This window comes from Hyperolius riggenbachi, chromosome 2, assembly GCF_040937935.1.
Source record: "Hyperolius riggenbachi isolate aHypRig1 chromosome 2, aHypRig1.pri, whole genome shotgun sequence".
Lineage (NCBI taxonomy): Eukaryota > Metazoa > Chordata > Amphibia > Anura > Hyperoliidae > Hyperolius > Hyperolius riggenbachi.
The window spans coordinates 489,236,019-489,251,997 of record NC_090647.1 but is presented as its reverse complement, the minus strand read 5'-3'; the positions used below and the strand labels follow the sequence as shown (position 1 = coordinate 489,251,997).

General features: G+C 42.3%; 1 protein-coding gene across 4 annotated transcripts in view; it reads right to left on the bottom strand.

Moving 5' to 3' along the window:
* TMPRSS2 (transmembrane serine protease 2) overlaps positions 1-15,979 on the bottom strand; it is a 279,553-nt gene that overhangs the window by 8,046 nt on the left and 255,528 nt on the right. For all 4 annotated transcript variants that reach the window (XM_068270391.1, XM_068270389.1, XM_068270388.1 and 1 more), the window contains 5 exons: positions 15,153-15,321; positions 14,003-14,169; positions 12,310-12,408; positions 9,915-10,057; positions 244-396 (listed from right to left, as the gene is read on the bottom strand). In XM_068270391.1, coding sequence (XP_068126492.1) covers positions 244-396; positions 9,915-10,057; positions 12,310-12,408; positions 14,003-14,169; positions 15,153-15,321 — 731 coding nt within the window. The remainder of the gene's footprint in view (positions 1-243; positions 397-9,914; positions 10,058-12,309; positions 12,409-14,002; positions 14,170-15,152; positions 15,322-15,979) is intronic.

Below are 15,979 nucleotides of genomic sequence, written 5' to 3'. Positions count from 1 at the left end.
TTTCTTTAAAGGTTATTATGCTGTTGCTTAACTTGTTGAGCAGAGAGGAGTTCTGAGTTCAGGTCTGCTTGGGATTTTTTTGTTTTGTAAAAAAAAAAAAAAAAAAAAAAAAAAAAAATCTGTAGGTTTTCTGGATTACTTTTGTCCTCCAGTGTTTTCCGTCTCTGTAAACTCTGCCTTATAGAGTGTAAGCGAACATGTAGCAACATGGATGCCGGCGTGATAATCTGAATATCAGCATACCTGCATCTGGTGATAGATCCATTCCAGGAAAACTGTGATATTCCCATAGACTCCGGGCTTATTGCGATTGGCGCAGCCAGTGCCCCAGCTTGTGTCACCCACCAGCCACCACAAGGAATTTGTTCTGGTAACTAAAGGTCCACCGCTGTCTCCCTGCAGAGGAAACATGAAGAGATTAGCAGAAGAACATTTCTATCTCATTAATAAAATAACTTTATTCATAGGACTGTATAGGCAGTGAGATGGCATAAAGAATGATTCTCCAATGCAACAATGCAACAGTAGCTAGATTAACAATGGGCCACTGCGGTGGGTCATGGTCAGGGCCGGATTTAGGCCAAGGCCACCTAGGCCATGGTCTAGGGCACCACAGGAGCAGGGGCACCTAAGCAAAAGGCTAAACTGGTGCAGCATTTGCAAGCTTGCAAATGCTGCAATGCAGGGAGATCAGGCGAGCGCCTGACTGCAGTACTCTGCTACTAGCCGCCTGTGAAACAGCCACCTTGCTCTCCGTGCATGTCTGCATTGTGGCCAGCGGCTATGGACTTGGGCAGTATTGGAGACGGAAAGGAAGAGGAAGCTTCTGCACTGGAGACGAGTGGAGAAATGACTGACACTGATGGCTGCTGTGGTGTTAAGGCGAGCTGGCTACCTATACTGAAAAGTGCGGGGGTGGGAAAAGGATGGATTAAGGGAGTCATCTGGCTACCTATACTGGAGTGAAAGGGGGAAGGAGTCATCTGGCTACATATACTAGAGGGAAGAGTGGAGGAGTCCTCTGGCTACCTATACTGGGGAGGGGGGAGGAGTTATCTGGCTACTTATACTGGGGGGGGGGGGTGTCATCTCGCTACCTATACTGAAGGGGGGCGGCTGGTGACAGTGGCGGTAAAGAGTACAAATCCGGCCCTGGTCATGGTATGAACCACAGTATGCACCGCAGTATAGCACCCCCATGTACTTTGCATCTGCTGTAGCATTGCCCTTAAAGAGAGTCTGAAGCCTTCTAAAAATCCTATTTTTATTTGACATTTATCTTCTGCAATATCAGCAGTGCTAAAATGCTGCATTCCCACGGCAGAACAATGTCATTAACCCCTCCCGTCGCAATCCCCGGGGCAAAATGTGGGGAGCGCTTCCTGATCGAGGCAGAGCTTATGGCTCTTTTTGCCTCAGTATTTGGGGGGTTTAATGACATCCTTCTGCCACAGGAAGGCGGCGTTTTAGCACTGCTGATTTTGCTAAAGATAAAAAAAGAGGATTTTTAGAAAAGGCTCCAGGCTCTCTTTAAATGTAAAAAGCACCCACTGTAATCTGATTCCAAAATGCATTCAGCATCTGCTGCACCCAAAAGTACTTTGCAACCACTGGATTTTGACACCCCCAAATATACTTAGCCCCCACTGCAACCTGGCCCAAAATGTATTTAGCAGCCACTAAAACTTGTCACCCAAATTTACATAGCATCAACTTCAGCTTGGCCCAAAAATGTATTTAGCACCTAGTACCCACTGCAACATGACCCATAATGACCACACCCACTTTCCAGTGTTTGGCCATGCCCATTCTTTGCTGTTGCACTCTACGCTTGCTGCAGGTACCTGGCTACCTTACCAGTGGATCCTGCCTAGCATCCCTATCTAAAAAAATTTTGGAGCTGCCCCTGGGAAGAGGGAAAGAACAAAGCTGTTGGCCAAGTTGATCCTCTGTGGCAGATTGAACGTTAGTATATCAAGGGATTGTTGGGGCTGCTGTACGCACATTAGGTTCTCACTTCTCAGCTGAGGTAGCCCTACATATGTACGCAGCTTAAAGCGGTATAAAACCCTGACATAATATTCAATAAAAACATGTTTTCCTACTTTTTATAAGCCATACAGTTATCATATTTGCTTTTGTGCATAAGTATTATTACTCATTTAGAAATTACAAGTTCCCAAAGTACAGTTTTTTTTGCTCTGAGAGCTGCCTTTGCATTTTATTCAGAACTGGTTTATTTAGCTTGAATTTCGAGCAGAAATGCTTTCAGAGTGTCTGACTGTTCAGGAGTGTCTGCACTTTCAGAGAAGTATTTACTTAATTGTATCAAGTGAAGAATGTAAACACAAGATAACATTATTTCCAGTTTGGATGCGTCCAGCTTTCTCTGCAGGGAACTTGTAAGTCCTGTGTTTAACTAATTGAATGCTGTTCTAGTAAAAAAAAAAAATGGTGGTAGTATATAATATGCTGTAAATAATCTTTTAGAGCAAAAAAGAAATGCTGGGTTTCATTCAGCTTTACAGAAAGGTCCGAGGAAGAAAATAAAAATAAATCCACTTATCTCAGGCTTCCTCCAGCTCCGTTGGCTCCCGGCCCCTCTGGCGCAGAGGCCGACCTCGCCAGGTCGACATCTTACTCCATCTTCTTGCATTCCACTGTTCGGCTCATTGAGTCGCACAGACGTCATCCGGGCTGTTCTTCGCAGGCGCAGAACTACTGTGCCTGCACAGTACAGTCCGGATGACGTCACTGCTACTCTTAGAGCCGCTCGCGCATGTGCAGTCAGCATTTTTCACCAGAGGGGACCCCGGACCACCAGCGTGGAGCGGAGCTGCGGCGTGGGCACAGGACGGCTGGCAGGGGCTGGAGGAAGCCGGAAGTAAGTGGATTTTTTATTTTTTAGGTCCTCGGTTGTATCCTTTCACAGCAAAAGAAAAGCCCAATACCAAGAGGTATCTGTACTAGCAGAAGTGAAGTGGTTAATAAGGCTTTACAGGATCACTCACAATTTCCAATAATCTTAAACTTGGAAAAGTAACTCCAGTAAATTAGGCCAATATACAACTGATTACTGCTTAAGAATTCTAGAAAATCCCAGATTAACCACTTCAGAGCTAAGTCTTATAAACCGCTAATTCTCTGCAAAATCAGCCCATTTTGTAGGCTTTGGAGATGTGCTGGTTTATCTGACGACTGCACTTTGGCTTTGTGGTCACCATAACTATCCTATATTGTATATTAGGGCTCGTTAACACTAGGGGCGTTTTCAGCCTTTTTTTCAAGCGCAGGCGGTTTTTAAATTCGCCCACAAAATGTTGGTGCAATGAATATGTATGAGAAGGTTCATATCAGCGCGGTTCGTGCACTGTGTGTTCAGCAAAGCGGTGCCTGTACCATTTTTGGGGCATTTTTACTGCAATGGAAGGTATAGGAAGAGCAATAAACGATCACAAAAACCGCTTTATGCAACGATTGCATTTGCATTTTTGATTGTATTTATTCTTTTCCGGGTCAAAGAGTTTACTTCCTCATCTGTGTCACGGAGTGAATTACAAAACCGACCTGGAGAAGCGCTTAGAAAAGCACTTTTACCAGATACACAGAGCGCCAGGGAGCACCGGGAGGGAAAAAGCGCACAAAAACGCAAACCGCTTGCGTTTCATTTTTAATTTTAGGTGTAAATAAGGCCTAAGAGGGTAGATGGGTTTTTTAATGTCAGTATATTAATGGATATACAGTATCTTATTTTCACTTTGTGGTCACCATAACTATCCTATATTGTATATTATTTTTAGAGGGTAGATGGGGTTTTTAATGTCAGTATATTAATGGATATATCTTATTTTCATATAAAAAAAAAAAAAAGAGGAAAAATGTCTTAAATTTAGGAAAAATTATTGTTTTGTTAACCACTTAAATACCAGCGGTCTCTGCCCCCTTAAGGACCAGTGACCGCTGTTGCCAGAAAATGCTGGATACCGACAAATTGCCGCCCAAACCGTCCACAACCGCCATCCACACCGCATGTTGGGAACCTCAGGCCACCCATTCTGCTGTCTCTTATGATGGCAGAGCTCTGGGAGTCAGTCAGAAGCTGCTTTTATTGTCTCCTTACCGTGTGATCAATGTAAGCCAAGTAGGGAGACAGCCAGTAGGGAGTCAGCATAATGGCGATGAATATCTGGGGTAGCTATGGGGGTAGGTTAGTGTTAGGCTTTGGTGGTGGTGGTGGTGGTGGTTGGGGAAGCGTTAGATGTTGGTGGGGTGGCTAGTGTTAGGCAAACCTAGGGGAAGGTTAATGTAACAATTAGATTAGGATGGGTGATAGTAGAATATTAGTAACATTATAGACACTCCACCATCCGACACATACAGGTGCCAAAATTACCACATGGCTATTAAAAATGTAAACCCTCTTCCCCTCTCTCTCCCCTTCTATTTGCTTTATGCATCGACCCATTGGCTATTGCTGTGACATCTCAGGTGTAAAGGTGGGTGGCAGAGAGTTTAAGGTGGCAATGTTTGCCGATGATACGGCTTTTACTTTATCTTCCCCCTATGTATCGCTTCCATCTCTGTTTAAAATTTTGGATCATTTTTGTGCAGTGTCTGGATTCAAGGTGAACAAAGACTATGCCCTTCTGTCTTCTACCCAACAGGAGTTCTTGGCTGCTTCCTTCCAGTTCAGACTACAGTTGAATAGGATGAAATACTTGGGTGTACATATCACCCCTACATTGGATCGTCTTTACGGTGCCATTTATGTTCCCATGATTTCCAAACTACACGCCCTCCTGAGAGAATGGAACAATTTTAACCTCACACTTTTGGGCAGGATCAACGCCCCCTTAAAATGACTGCCCTCTCAAAGATCCCTCTATCTGTTCCACTCTCTACCCATCCAGGTTTCCACCTCTGATATTAAAATACTGCTATCTCATTTTGTGTCGTTTGTTTAGGCAGGCAAACAGTCAAGGATTTGATGCCAGGATTTAGCCAGTGCTAGATCCCGCAGAGGTTTGGGAGCACCTAAGCTTCCTTAGTACTTCCAAGCCTCTAGACTGGCCAACTGGCTCAATGGTCCTCCAGGCCCAGTTCCACGAGATGGGTTGATTTAGAGGCCACATTGATTTCCCTTTTCCCATTGGCCTCTTTGCTGTAGACCAAACGCCCCATTTTACCACCTGACCGCCCCCTTTCTATTATTAAGGATTCTCTATGCATCTGGAGAGGCTTGTCTAGAAGTCTGGATGTTTTGAGATTGAGTTTTCTGGACAAATCCGTCCTTTTTAATATAGACTCCCCCCCCCCCCCCCCAGGACAAGACTGACATGCATGGCTTACCCATGGTTGTTTGAGAGTAAGAAGCCTCTTTTGTGAATCTACCCCTCTTACCTTGGAAAAGGGTAGATCTAAATTTACCCTCCCATTTTCTCAGATACCTCCAGGTGCGCTACTTCTTGGCTTCCAGGTCTAAGCAGGGTATGAACATGCAACCATCTTCCTTTATAAAATTATTCCACTCCTATCCTCTTAAATCCTTGGCCTTGTTTCCAATATTATAAGGTTTGGTATGATAAGCTTATCATTGCTACTCCTGCTATGGCCAAATGGGAAGATAGATTTGTTATGGTGCTCTCTACAGAGCTCTGGGATTGAATTTTTCATGGCCTTGCTAGGTCATCTATCAACTGCACTATGAAAGAGAGGGTGTACAGGATCCTTTATGATTGGTACAGGACCCCCAGTGGCCTGTACTCTCTGGGTCTGTCATAGGGATGGTCGTAGTCAGCCAACTTTGCTACGCTGGAACTACGCGTAGTTTTCTGCAATTACGCTTCGCAAACTATGGCTACTAAATCAGAAACTTTGCTACATTTGCATTTCGTAGACTACTCATTAAAATACAGAAGTTTCGCGTAGCGCGAAGCGTAGTTGATGCGGACGCTTATGCCTTTATGCGGAAAAATGTCCGCAATAATCCACTAACTATGCGCATGGGTGAACTAATGTATGCGTACAATCCCCCTCAATCCCCCTTCCTATGCGGAATGGTGTACGTATAGAAGGGCAATAATGTTTCTGCACATGGGCAATGATCCGTATAGACGCAGTTACGGCACGCGTAGTTGACTTTGCAATACATAAGTCAACTACGCGTAGCGGGCGAAGCTTCGCATAGCGGGAGTAAGACTACGTGGAAATACGTACACGTAGTTTTTAAACTGGTAGCGCGCCCAGGCTATGCATATGCACAGGTAGGTTTTAGTTAGTGTTAGGTCCCCTCCCATGGAGGAAAGACTTCTACGACAGTGGGAGGGACAAGTACCTAACAATTGCAAATTGTTAGTGAAACTAACATCCTCCAAGTGGTAGACAGGTCATGTGTGTGCTCATTGTGTATTTGAATCCCATGAGTGGGGTGTGCACTTTTTTGCAGGTAAGCACTCATCTGTTTTTAAGTAGCGCTGTTCATTTCTTTGCTGTGTTTGATTTAATTCTGGTCAGCTGCTCCCACTTGTTAGTGTTTCTTTGGTGTATATGCAGAGCCTCTGTTTGGTTCAAGGTGCGTTCGTAGTTCCTGGGGGGGCTCAGCGCATCTTTGAGCTGAGGCCATTCAGGGGCGGCCTGGTGATGCGCTGATCCCACTTTTTCTGCGCAGTTTTTAAACTTCGTCTATGAACTACAATGCGTAGTTGCTGACTACGATGCGTAGATTCGCGCTGGCATAGTTTACGAGCAACCTTGGTCTGTCGTCCTCTGATAAGTGTTTTTGTTGTTGCGGCCTCACAGCTGACCAACTCCATTGCTGGTGGTCGTGCCCTGAGGTATCTAAACTCCGGTGCTCCTGTATTCAGTTAGCTTCTAGGGTCCTGAAAGTTCATATACCCTTCGATCCCTGAGTAGCTTTACTCCACATGAAATCCCCTCTCCTGGCTCAATTTCAGAACTCTCTTTTGGTCCAGTTTTGGAGCGCAGTCCTTGATTGCCAAGGAGTGGAAATCCCCGTCTATTTGTACCCAAGCTCTCATCAATAAAATTCTGGAAATGTATCTCATGGAAAAGATCATGTTTTCAATATCTAACAAAATGTCCAACTTTGATAAAACCTGGACCCCTTGGTCCGAGTGGCGTGATTCTAGGTCTTAACCTTCTGTCTGGCCACTGGGTAGTTTACAGTAGATCAGCATTTTCTCTTATGTTAATGTTTTCTGATTGGCCTTTAAGGATTTGCATTATGTGTATTCTTACTACTAACATTTGTATTTCTCAAGCGCATGGTGTGTCTGATTATTGTGTGATTTATGATGTCTATATTTGTTATATTGGCAATCTTGTATGGAATTGTGATCATCTTTTGCTATTGTTTTAATAAAAGTTACTTGTTGAAAAAAAAAGTATGCCATCTAAACACTATACTGCAATGTCTGCTCCAATGTCAATAGCATTTCAAAGTAGCAAACAACTTCATTGTTCAGTGAATACCGTCGTCAATCTCTCAAATTGATGAAATAGTTACACCTGGTGCGCTATAATCAACAGGGAGTGTATGCCCTAATTCACAACTTATATTAAAAATGATAACAGCGCTCAACAGGACCTATGGTAAGTAAATTAGATCATAAAACTTCTAACTGGTTGAGTTCTATCATATGACACCAACCGTCCATAGATTAAATATTGAAATAATGACTGGTCTAATGTACACGACCCAGATCTTAGACCTCTCTCCACATCCTCATAGTGATATATAAGACATGCCGGGTTCACACCCTGCTTCCAAACACACGTACTAATACATAAAAAAACGGCAAAAGTCCAAGTTTAAAAGTCCCACAATGTAAAAAGTTCCAAATTAAACCAAAAGTCCCAGATATCTAATTCTTAGTGCTTTAATATGACAGCAGATGATATCCTTCTCCAAAATCAAACATGCTCACCGGACAGCAATGCCAATCATGACAGTTGGCATACAGCGCAGGCGGCCCAGCCAGTATCCTCACCGACTCCTCCTATGTGTCTTCAGCCTTGTCCAATCATATATGCGAACAGGGAGAGAAGAGAGAAGCCTCTATGGCGTAGTATGTTTTAGTATCCTCACCACAAAGTGCTCACTTCAAATGTCCGTTGCATTGACATTCTTATGCGCACCAGAAAAGTTCCAATGAAAGTAGGCCTCACTTTTGGATGAAACGTGCAGGACGCACAGTTACTTGTGAGTTGTCACAACGGACCCACTACACCATGTTAAATGTGATAGCCCAATGGGACCTATCACTACTTCTGAGACGGCAAGTTGAAGGGGCTGAGGAAAGTCTATGGGAGTGCAAAGCAGAGACAAAGTAACTTCACCAAAGTGTTTTCTGCTGGTCTAATCGGGTCAGCCACGTTATCTGGTAAGAGGCTAAGTGTGGTAGTGCCTGTGTGGAGCGGTAGATGGAGGTGCTGGGTCACAGTGTATGAAACGTGTCTGGCGAGCACTTTGTGGTGAGGATACTAAAACATACTACGCCATAGAGGCTTCTCTCTTCTCTCCCTGTTCGCATATATGATTGGACAAGGCTGAAGACACATAGGAGGAGTCGGTGAGGATACTGGCTGGGCCGCCTGCGCTGTATGCCAACTGTCATGATTGGCATTGCTGTCCGGTGAGCATGTTTGATTTTGGAGAAGGATATCATCTGCTGTCATATTAAAGCACTAAGAATTAGATATCTGGGACTTTTGTTTTAATTTGGAACTTTTTACATTTTGGGACTTTTAAACTTGGACTTTTGCCGTTTTTTTATGTATTAGTACGTGTGTTTGGAAGCAGGGTGTGAACCCGGCATGTCTTATATATCACTATGAGGATGTGGAGAGAGGTCTAAGATCTGGGTCGTGTACATTAGACCAGTCATTATTTCAATATTTAATCTATGGACGGTTGGTGTCATATGATAGAACTCAACCAGTTAGAAGTTTTATGATCTAATTTACTTACCATAGGTCCTGTTGAGCGCTGTTATCATTTTTAATATAAGTTCAGTGAATACCATTTGTAACGCATAGCTGCAAACGTTGCCAGGTACTTGTATGAAGAGGCACTTGTGAAGTACCTCCAAGGACATTTGTAAATAATTTGCTTAAATTCATGTAGTGAAATAATTTACAAATTCCACAATGGCCTCAATTCACTAAGTAGTTTAGACTAGTCTACAGATGGTTTTTAGTCTACAGGAGGTTTGGTCAGGTACATCAAAAGGGGAATTCACTATTACGTAATGTTTTAGACCGGTTTTTAGACCTGGTCTAAAACATTTGGTAATTTGGTCGGTAAAGCCGGGGAAATGATCAAAAGATGCAATTAACAAATAAGTAGCTATGACTTACAGCCTTCTCCTATGATGAGCTCTCCTCTGCATACAATTAAACTACAGCATAATTAATTCAAAAGGTTCCATCCTCACATCTAAAATTCCTCACAGAATTACTTTACCAACAGAAATCAGCTGGTCTAATCTCTGTCAGAAAAAGTGGGCGTGGTTACTCCTTGCTTGCCTTTGTGAATTTTGTAATTACTGAATGTTAGACCAGGACTAAAAACAAGTCTAAAACATTACACGAAAACCATCAGTAGCCTAAAAAGCACCTGTAGACTAGGCTAAACTGTTTAGTGAATTGAGGCCAATGAGTAGAGGGAGAGAGCCAAGCAGTACAGTGGAAACATTATTCGTTGTGCTGATATATAACCCCAGTGATCATGTGACTAGGATCCACACAATTGGTAATGCGCCCCACCATGTGCTAACTTCTTTATCACAACACAGTTTTAAAATTGCACTGTAGTCCTCACCATGTACCAAGACCCTTGGTGAAAAAACAACCCATGGTCCTTAAATGATTTCATTAGCACAACAAAATTTTACCTGGCAGGTGTCAACTCCTCCAGAGAGGAAACCCGCACATATCATGGAGGAGGTAATGGCCCCATTGTAAACTGAAGGGTTATTGCAGGTTTTTGAGTTGATCAGAGGCACATTAGCTGCCATTAGTCTTTCAGAGGTGGAGCCTTTGGTAGGACAAAAAAAAAAACTAAATATAATCACACCATGTATGAATTCTTTCATTTCCTGCTAAGAAAGGTATGACAATATTAGATCATTGTACACTTGTAATCAGCAATGGTGGCAATGGCATTGCTCAACCCCTAACTAAAGTAGAACTATGAACAAAACATTTTTCTTTGTAGACAAACATTCTAATTTATGCAGATAGAGTCATGAATGGTTGAAAGCTCCATTAAGTTTTATTGCTGTCTGTATTTTTGTTGGTGAGATTTCCTTCACTGTCTCAGAGAAACAGTGTCAGGAAATCTACCTGAAGGAAAGGGAAGCCACACCTCCAAGAGTTCTCACCAAACTGGTGCCCCCACTAGGGCTTCACTGACAATTCCTGTTTCAATGCTAACTCATTCTCCATGTTTCTGTTGACTGTAACAAGGACACTAAGTGAGGATAACATTTCCCAATGGTGCATAGGCAGGCAAGTCTTGCAGGGATTTAATTTATTCCTTAACCTATCTTACCTTTAAAAAAGTCACTTTTTAAAGTGAACCTGTGAGATAGAAGGGTCTAAAAAATAGATACTTACCTAAGTAGTGGGAATCCTCTGGAAAGTCCAAAAGCATCCCAGATCCTCCCTGAACCCACCGCTGATGTCCCAGACACACTTCTTCTTTGGGGCTGCACTTCAAGTTGGAGCTTCTTGGGCATGCTTTGGTGCAGTCTGCACATGCCCAGTAGAACAAAGCTGGGTTGTGCTTGGAGAAAAAAATAACATGAATTGGCAGCTTCATTCTACTGGGCATGTGCGGACCACACTTGTGCATACAAAGTACAAAGAAGCTCATATTGTGTGGGGCCAAGGCCATGAGAGCTTATCTGACAAGCTCTAGTCAGATATACTTAGAAGGTACCCGTGCTTTAATTTCACAGCATATTCATTGTATACTGTCCTTATTGTAGTCTAAGGCCATTTTTGGGGGAAACCAGTTAAAGTTTTTGTGGTATGGGAGAAAAGAAGAGTGTCTAGAACAAACATACATAAACATGGAAAACACAGAGAATGTACAAACTACATGCATGATAGTGTCCTGGAACAGATTTAACCACTTCCCTACCCTGGTCGTTTTCACAGTTCAGCTCAGCTCTGATTACTTTGACAATAACTTTATAAATAATTATCACAATTAAATGATCTATATATTTTTTTTATGCCGGACAAATTGGGCTTTTTGTGTCTGATATTTGTTTTTAGTAATTACATTATATTCTATGTATTTTAAAAGGAAAATAAGGAAAAAAGTGGTAAAAGACACAATGTATCCACTTTCATATATTATAGCTTAAATGTAAATAGCTTCTATTGTACATTAAACCCACACATTTCATATCTCTATCTCTCCTGTTTATAAAGTTGAAACAGTTAATTTATATTGATATGTATTAGTAACACATTGTATATACCCTACTCTCTTGTTACATCTGTCTGCTCCTGGAATGTTTTACACTTGTTTACACATTAATCCTGCCATTGAATTCCCTGGGAGGAAGAGAGGGGTTTGCTGTCATTACTTTACAACTGTGTAGCATTGTTACCAGCTCAGAGATAAATAAACAGTGTTATCTAGGATTTTGTAGGGAGGGGAGTGCAGAGACTTATTTTTCACTTAATGAGGCAGGAAGTGGTTAAAGAGGAATGTTACCCAGGATTGAACTTAATGCCAATCAATAGCTGGTACCCCCTTTCCCCCAAGAAAACGTTACCATTTCTAGAATAGATCATCAGGGACGTCTGTATGGATGATATTGTGGTGAAACCCCTCCCACAGTGTGATGTCAGGGCCATGGTCCTGAGAGTTTGCTGGCTGTGAACTTCATTGCATTGTGGAAAATAACAGCTTTTTCCAACTGCCAAGCAAGCTGTATCTCCCTCTGTGCATAGAACTCTCAGTAAACAAACATTCCATACAGATCACCTGGCAGGACTAAAGATGTCACCACCAGTGATAAATTTGTAAATGTAAATCAGAGAGAGGAAACATTTTACAAAGGGCAAACCCTGATTCATAGTCTATAATGAATATTGTAAAAAATAAGCAATTTTATTCATTATGGCATTTACATTACAGTTCCACTTTAAATCTGAGCATAAGCACAACAATGCAAACGTGCCAGCCAATACACCGCCTAGCCACTAGATCAATTATTATAGAAATTGTTTTACTTGGCAATGTGCTATTCAATGCTTCTCAGTTCTCACCTCCTTGATAGGTGTAACCCCAGCCGGAGATCCAGCAGGATTGGGTGTCACTCCAGGGCATCCCAGCATTAGGCAAACATACCGGCTTAATAGTGTCAGCTGAAGAAAAAATAGTTTAAAACGTTTAGTTTTAGAACTGATTTCTACAGTTTATATGCATTCAATGTCAGAATGCCCATCGGGGCAGGATGCAGAAATATAGCATCAAATACTGTGTAAATATCTAATCAGCTGTTCCTTTGTCTCTTTCTGCTTCATGCAGTTCTAAAGTAGACAGAGATTGCAGCCAGAAAGAGCTCATTCTGACTGGGGAAGGGGGGAGGGGGCATGCAAGTACAGGAAAAAGTACAGGTCCTTCTCTTCAGATCCTTCTCTGTAACTTAAAAATCTCTCAGCTGTTCTCATATGATCTGTGAGAAAACAGTGTGTGCATGAGCAGGGAAGAAATAGGCAGTAAATCATTCCTTTAATAATAGTGACAGAGAAGTGGAACCTATCTACATGGTACAGCTCTAGCCCCGACGCCGACTTTGTGTATCAGCTTGTGTATCAGCTTTCTGTAACAAGGTTTTTTTTTACACAGGCTGTGATCAGGCCAATCAGAGAGGAACAGAAGTGTAGAAGGGGAAAACAGGAGGGAAAGAGGCTTCAGCCAATCAGACTGCATTAGTTAAGTCTGATGGGAAATAAAGAAGCAAAAAAGACAACCCAGCATGCCCTGCAACTTCCTTTGTGTGGCAATGTACCAAGTAAGAGTCAGGTAAACTGGGGAATTATCATTTATCAACAAGAAAAGTAATAGTGATTTTTAACTTTTGGATTGCCTGGTTAGGATCCTTATTACTCGTTTACCAGATAAAAATAAAGAATTGATTTTTGATTTTATGCCCGACAGTTACACTTTAATCTTGAAGCGCTCTGTTGGCTTGGCCATGATGACAACTTTGTTCACTGCATACTATGGATCGCAATTTTTTTTTTTGTTATTTATTTTTCAGCATTAATGTTCAACATTTTCATTGTATTGTTCACTATATGATCTTGCTGATTGTGTAGATTTACTAAATTTGCTAATAAAAAACTTGTTTGTTTGTTTGTTTTTTTTTAAATAATAAAAGAGGAACTTTAGCAAGTTTTAAGTAGGACTCGTAGCATACTTTATATTCACGTCTGTCTCATCTTACTACAGGCTGCTTTAGGTACACTTTAAAAAAAATATAATCAAGCAGTAACAGTATTTCCATACACATGCCAGGATTTACATAACAGGAGCCCATAGGCATAGATGTCCTGGCACCCTAGACTTCGCCCTTCATGAACCTACAAACCCCCAACCGAACCGCACTGCAACTGTTCTGGTTGTCCCAGCTTTCGCTTCTCCCTTACTTCCCTTACCCATCATAAGTAGCTAAAGGTGTCTCTTAGCATTAATTATCCTGAGCGATCCTCAGTATTATGTAGCTAGTGGTGCCCCTGGCTACAGGGAGATCTCGTCAGTGGAATGCCAAGAGCAGGGTGAGTAACCCCTCATTTATGATCTGCCCAGGACTGTGCATGGGGAAGGAGGGAGGGAGGCAGTAGGGGAGCGGAGTGAGCCGCCTTTCCATCATCAGGCACCTGTAGGCACATGCCAACAGTGCCTTTTGGTAAATCCGGCCCTGTCCATACAGAAAAAGACAAAAAAAAAACTCACCAGTAAATATGATGCTGCTCTTTAGCTTCATGAGTGCAATGTCATTGTCCTTTGTCTCTTTGTCATAGTTGGGGTGGGAGATGATCCTCTCTACAAGGTAACTAGAGGTACCTGCTTTGTTGATTGACCCAGCTGCCACATTCCACTGAAAGGCATAGGCATTATTCCTAGGAAGACAAACATCATTATACAATAATAATTTATACAGCCTCATCTCCCTTGGCACTGTACAGAGTAAGAAACCAACATCACTAGATAAATATATACGGCCATTGGTACATAATACAGAGTTGGTAGACAAAGTAAATGTCACAGTTAAAGGGAAACATGAGTTGGTTGTTATAGTGAAAGACAGAGGAAGACTTGGTGCTGCAGAGTGGAGGCTGCACTTTGGGTGGTGCCTGGAAACCAATGATGAAATGTAGGGATGGTCGTAGTCAGCCAACTTCGCTACGCTGGAACTACGCGTGGTTCTACACAATTACGCTTCGCAAACTATGGTTTCGAAATCAGAAACTTCACTACGTTTGCAGTAGACTACACGTTAAAATACGAAAGCTTTGCGTAGTGCGAAGCGTAGTGTATGCAGACGCTTATGCCCCAATGTGGAAAATATCCGCAATCCGCTAAATTTGCGCATGGGTGAACTAATATATTTGTACAGTCCACCTTCCAATGCGGAATTTTATACATATAGAAGGGCAATAATATTTCTGCGCATGCGCAATTATCCCTAGAGACGCAGTTACCGGACGCGAAGTTGACTTCGCAATACATATGTCAACTACGCATAGCGGGCGAAGCTTCGAATAGCGGTACTACGACTACGCGGAAATACGTACGCAATGTTTTTAAACTTCGTCTATGAACTACGATGCGTAGTTGCGGACTACGACACGTAGATTCACACTGGTGTAGTTTACGAGCAACCCTGATGAAATGTACAGCAAAGATACATGTGCTTGCCGGTTGCTTGAACCAGTGCTAGAACAGCACTAACCTACCCCCATTGGCTTTTTGGTAAGAGCCATTTCCATAGAGTGGTTGGAGCAGTTGTAAATGATTTCACAGAGGTGGAGTGATTTCTAAATTACTTTGTGAGGCGGCTTACTTGCACTTGCATAGATAGATATTTTTCAATGGACCTTACCCTTCAACACAGTGTGCAGCTGTGACTATCCAGTTTGGGGTGATGATGGACCCTCCACACACATGTGTTCTGCCGATCTGAAGACTCACTTGCCAGGGCCAGTCTCCAGACTTTGCCTCTGTCCCTCCTACTATCCTGCTGTCCAAATTCTTCCTCGATGTTCCACAGTCTACAGGAAGAGAAACATTTTCACAAGTTTACAAAGGTGTGAAACTGAGACCTTTGTTTTATTTCAGAACCAAAAAGTATATCTGGGTAGACAGGACTGGCCCTTCTGTGAGGCAGTGCACAGAGGGGAAGCAGTTTTCAACATTCATTGCTGTCAACTCAAGAAATAATAATAGTATTTATAATCAAGCAAAAGAAGTTTTAGTTCAGGTTTACTTGAAGTAAGTAGTATAAAAGTAGTATAATGCTTTATGGAATTATGATTTGCTTAGACCACTGTGGTTCAAACCTTGCTCAGACAGTATACTTTGAGGAACTCCAGTGAAATTAATGTAATAAAAAAGTGCTTAATTTTTACAATAATTATGTATAAATAATTTAGTCAGTGCTTGCTCATTGTAAAACCTTTCCTCTCCCTGATTTACAGTACATGCAGACATTTATCATATGGTGACATTTTTACTGCTGGTGATGTCACTGGAAGGAGATGCTGCTTGCTTTTTTTTGGCAGTTGGAAACAGCTGTTATTTCCCACAATGCAACAAGGCTCCCACAGTGTGATGTCAGGACCTCAGATCTGTGAGGCGCTGACATCACACTGTGGGAGGGGTTTCACCACAAAATCAGCCATACAGAGCCTCCTGATGATCCATTTGAGA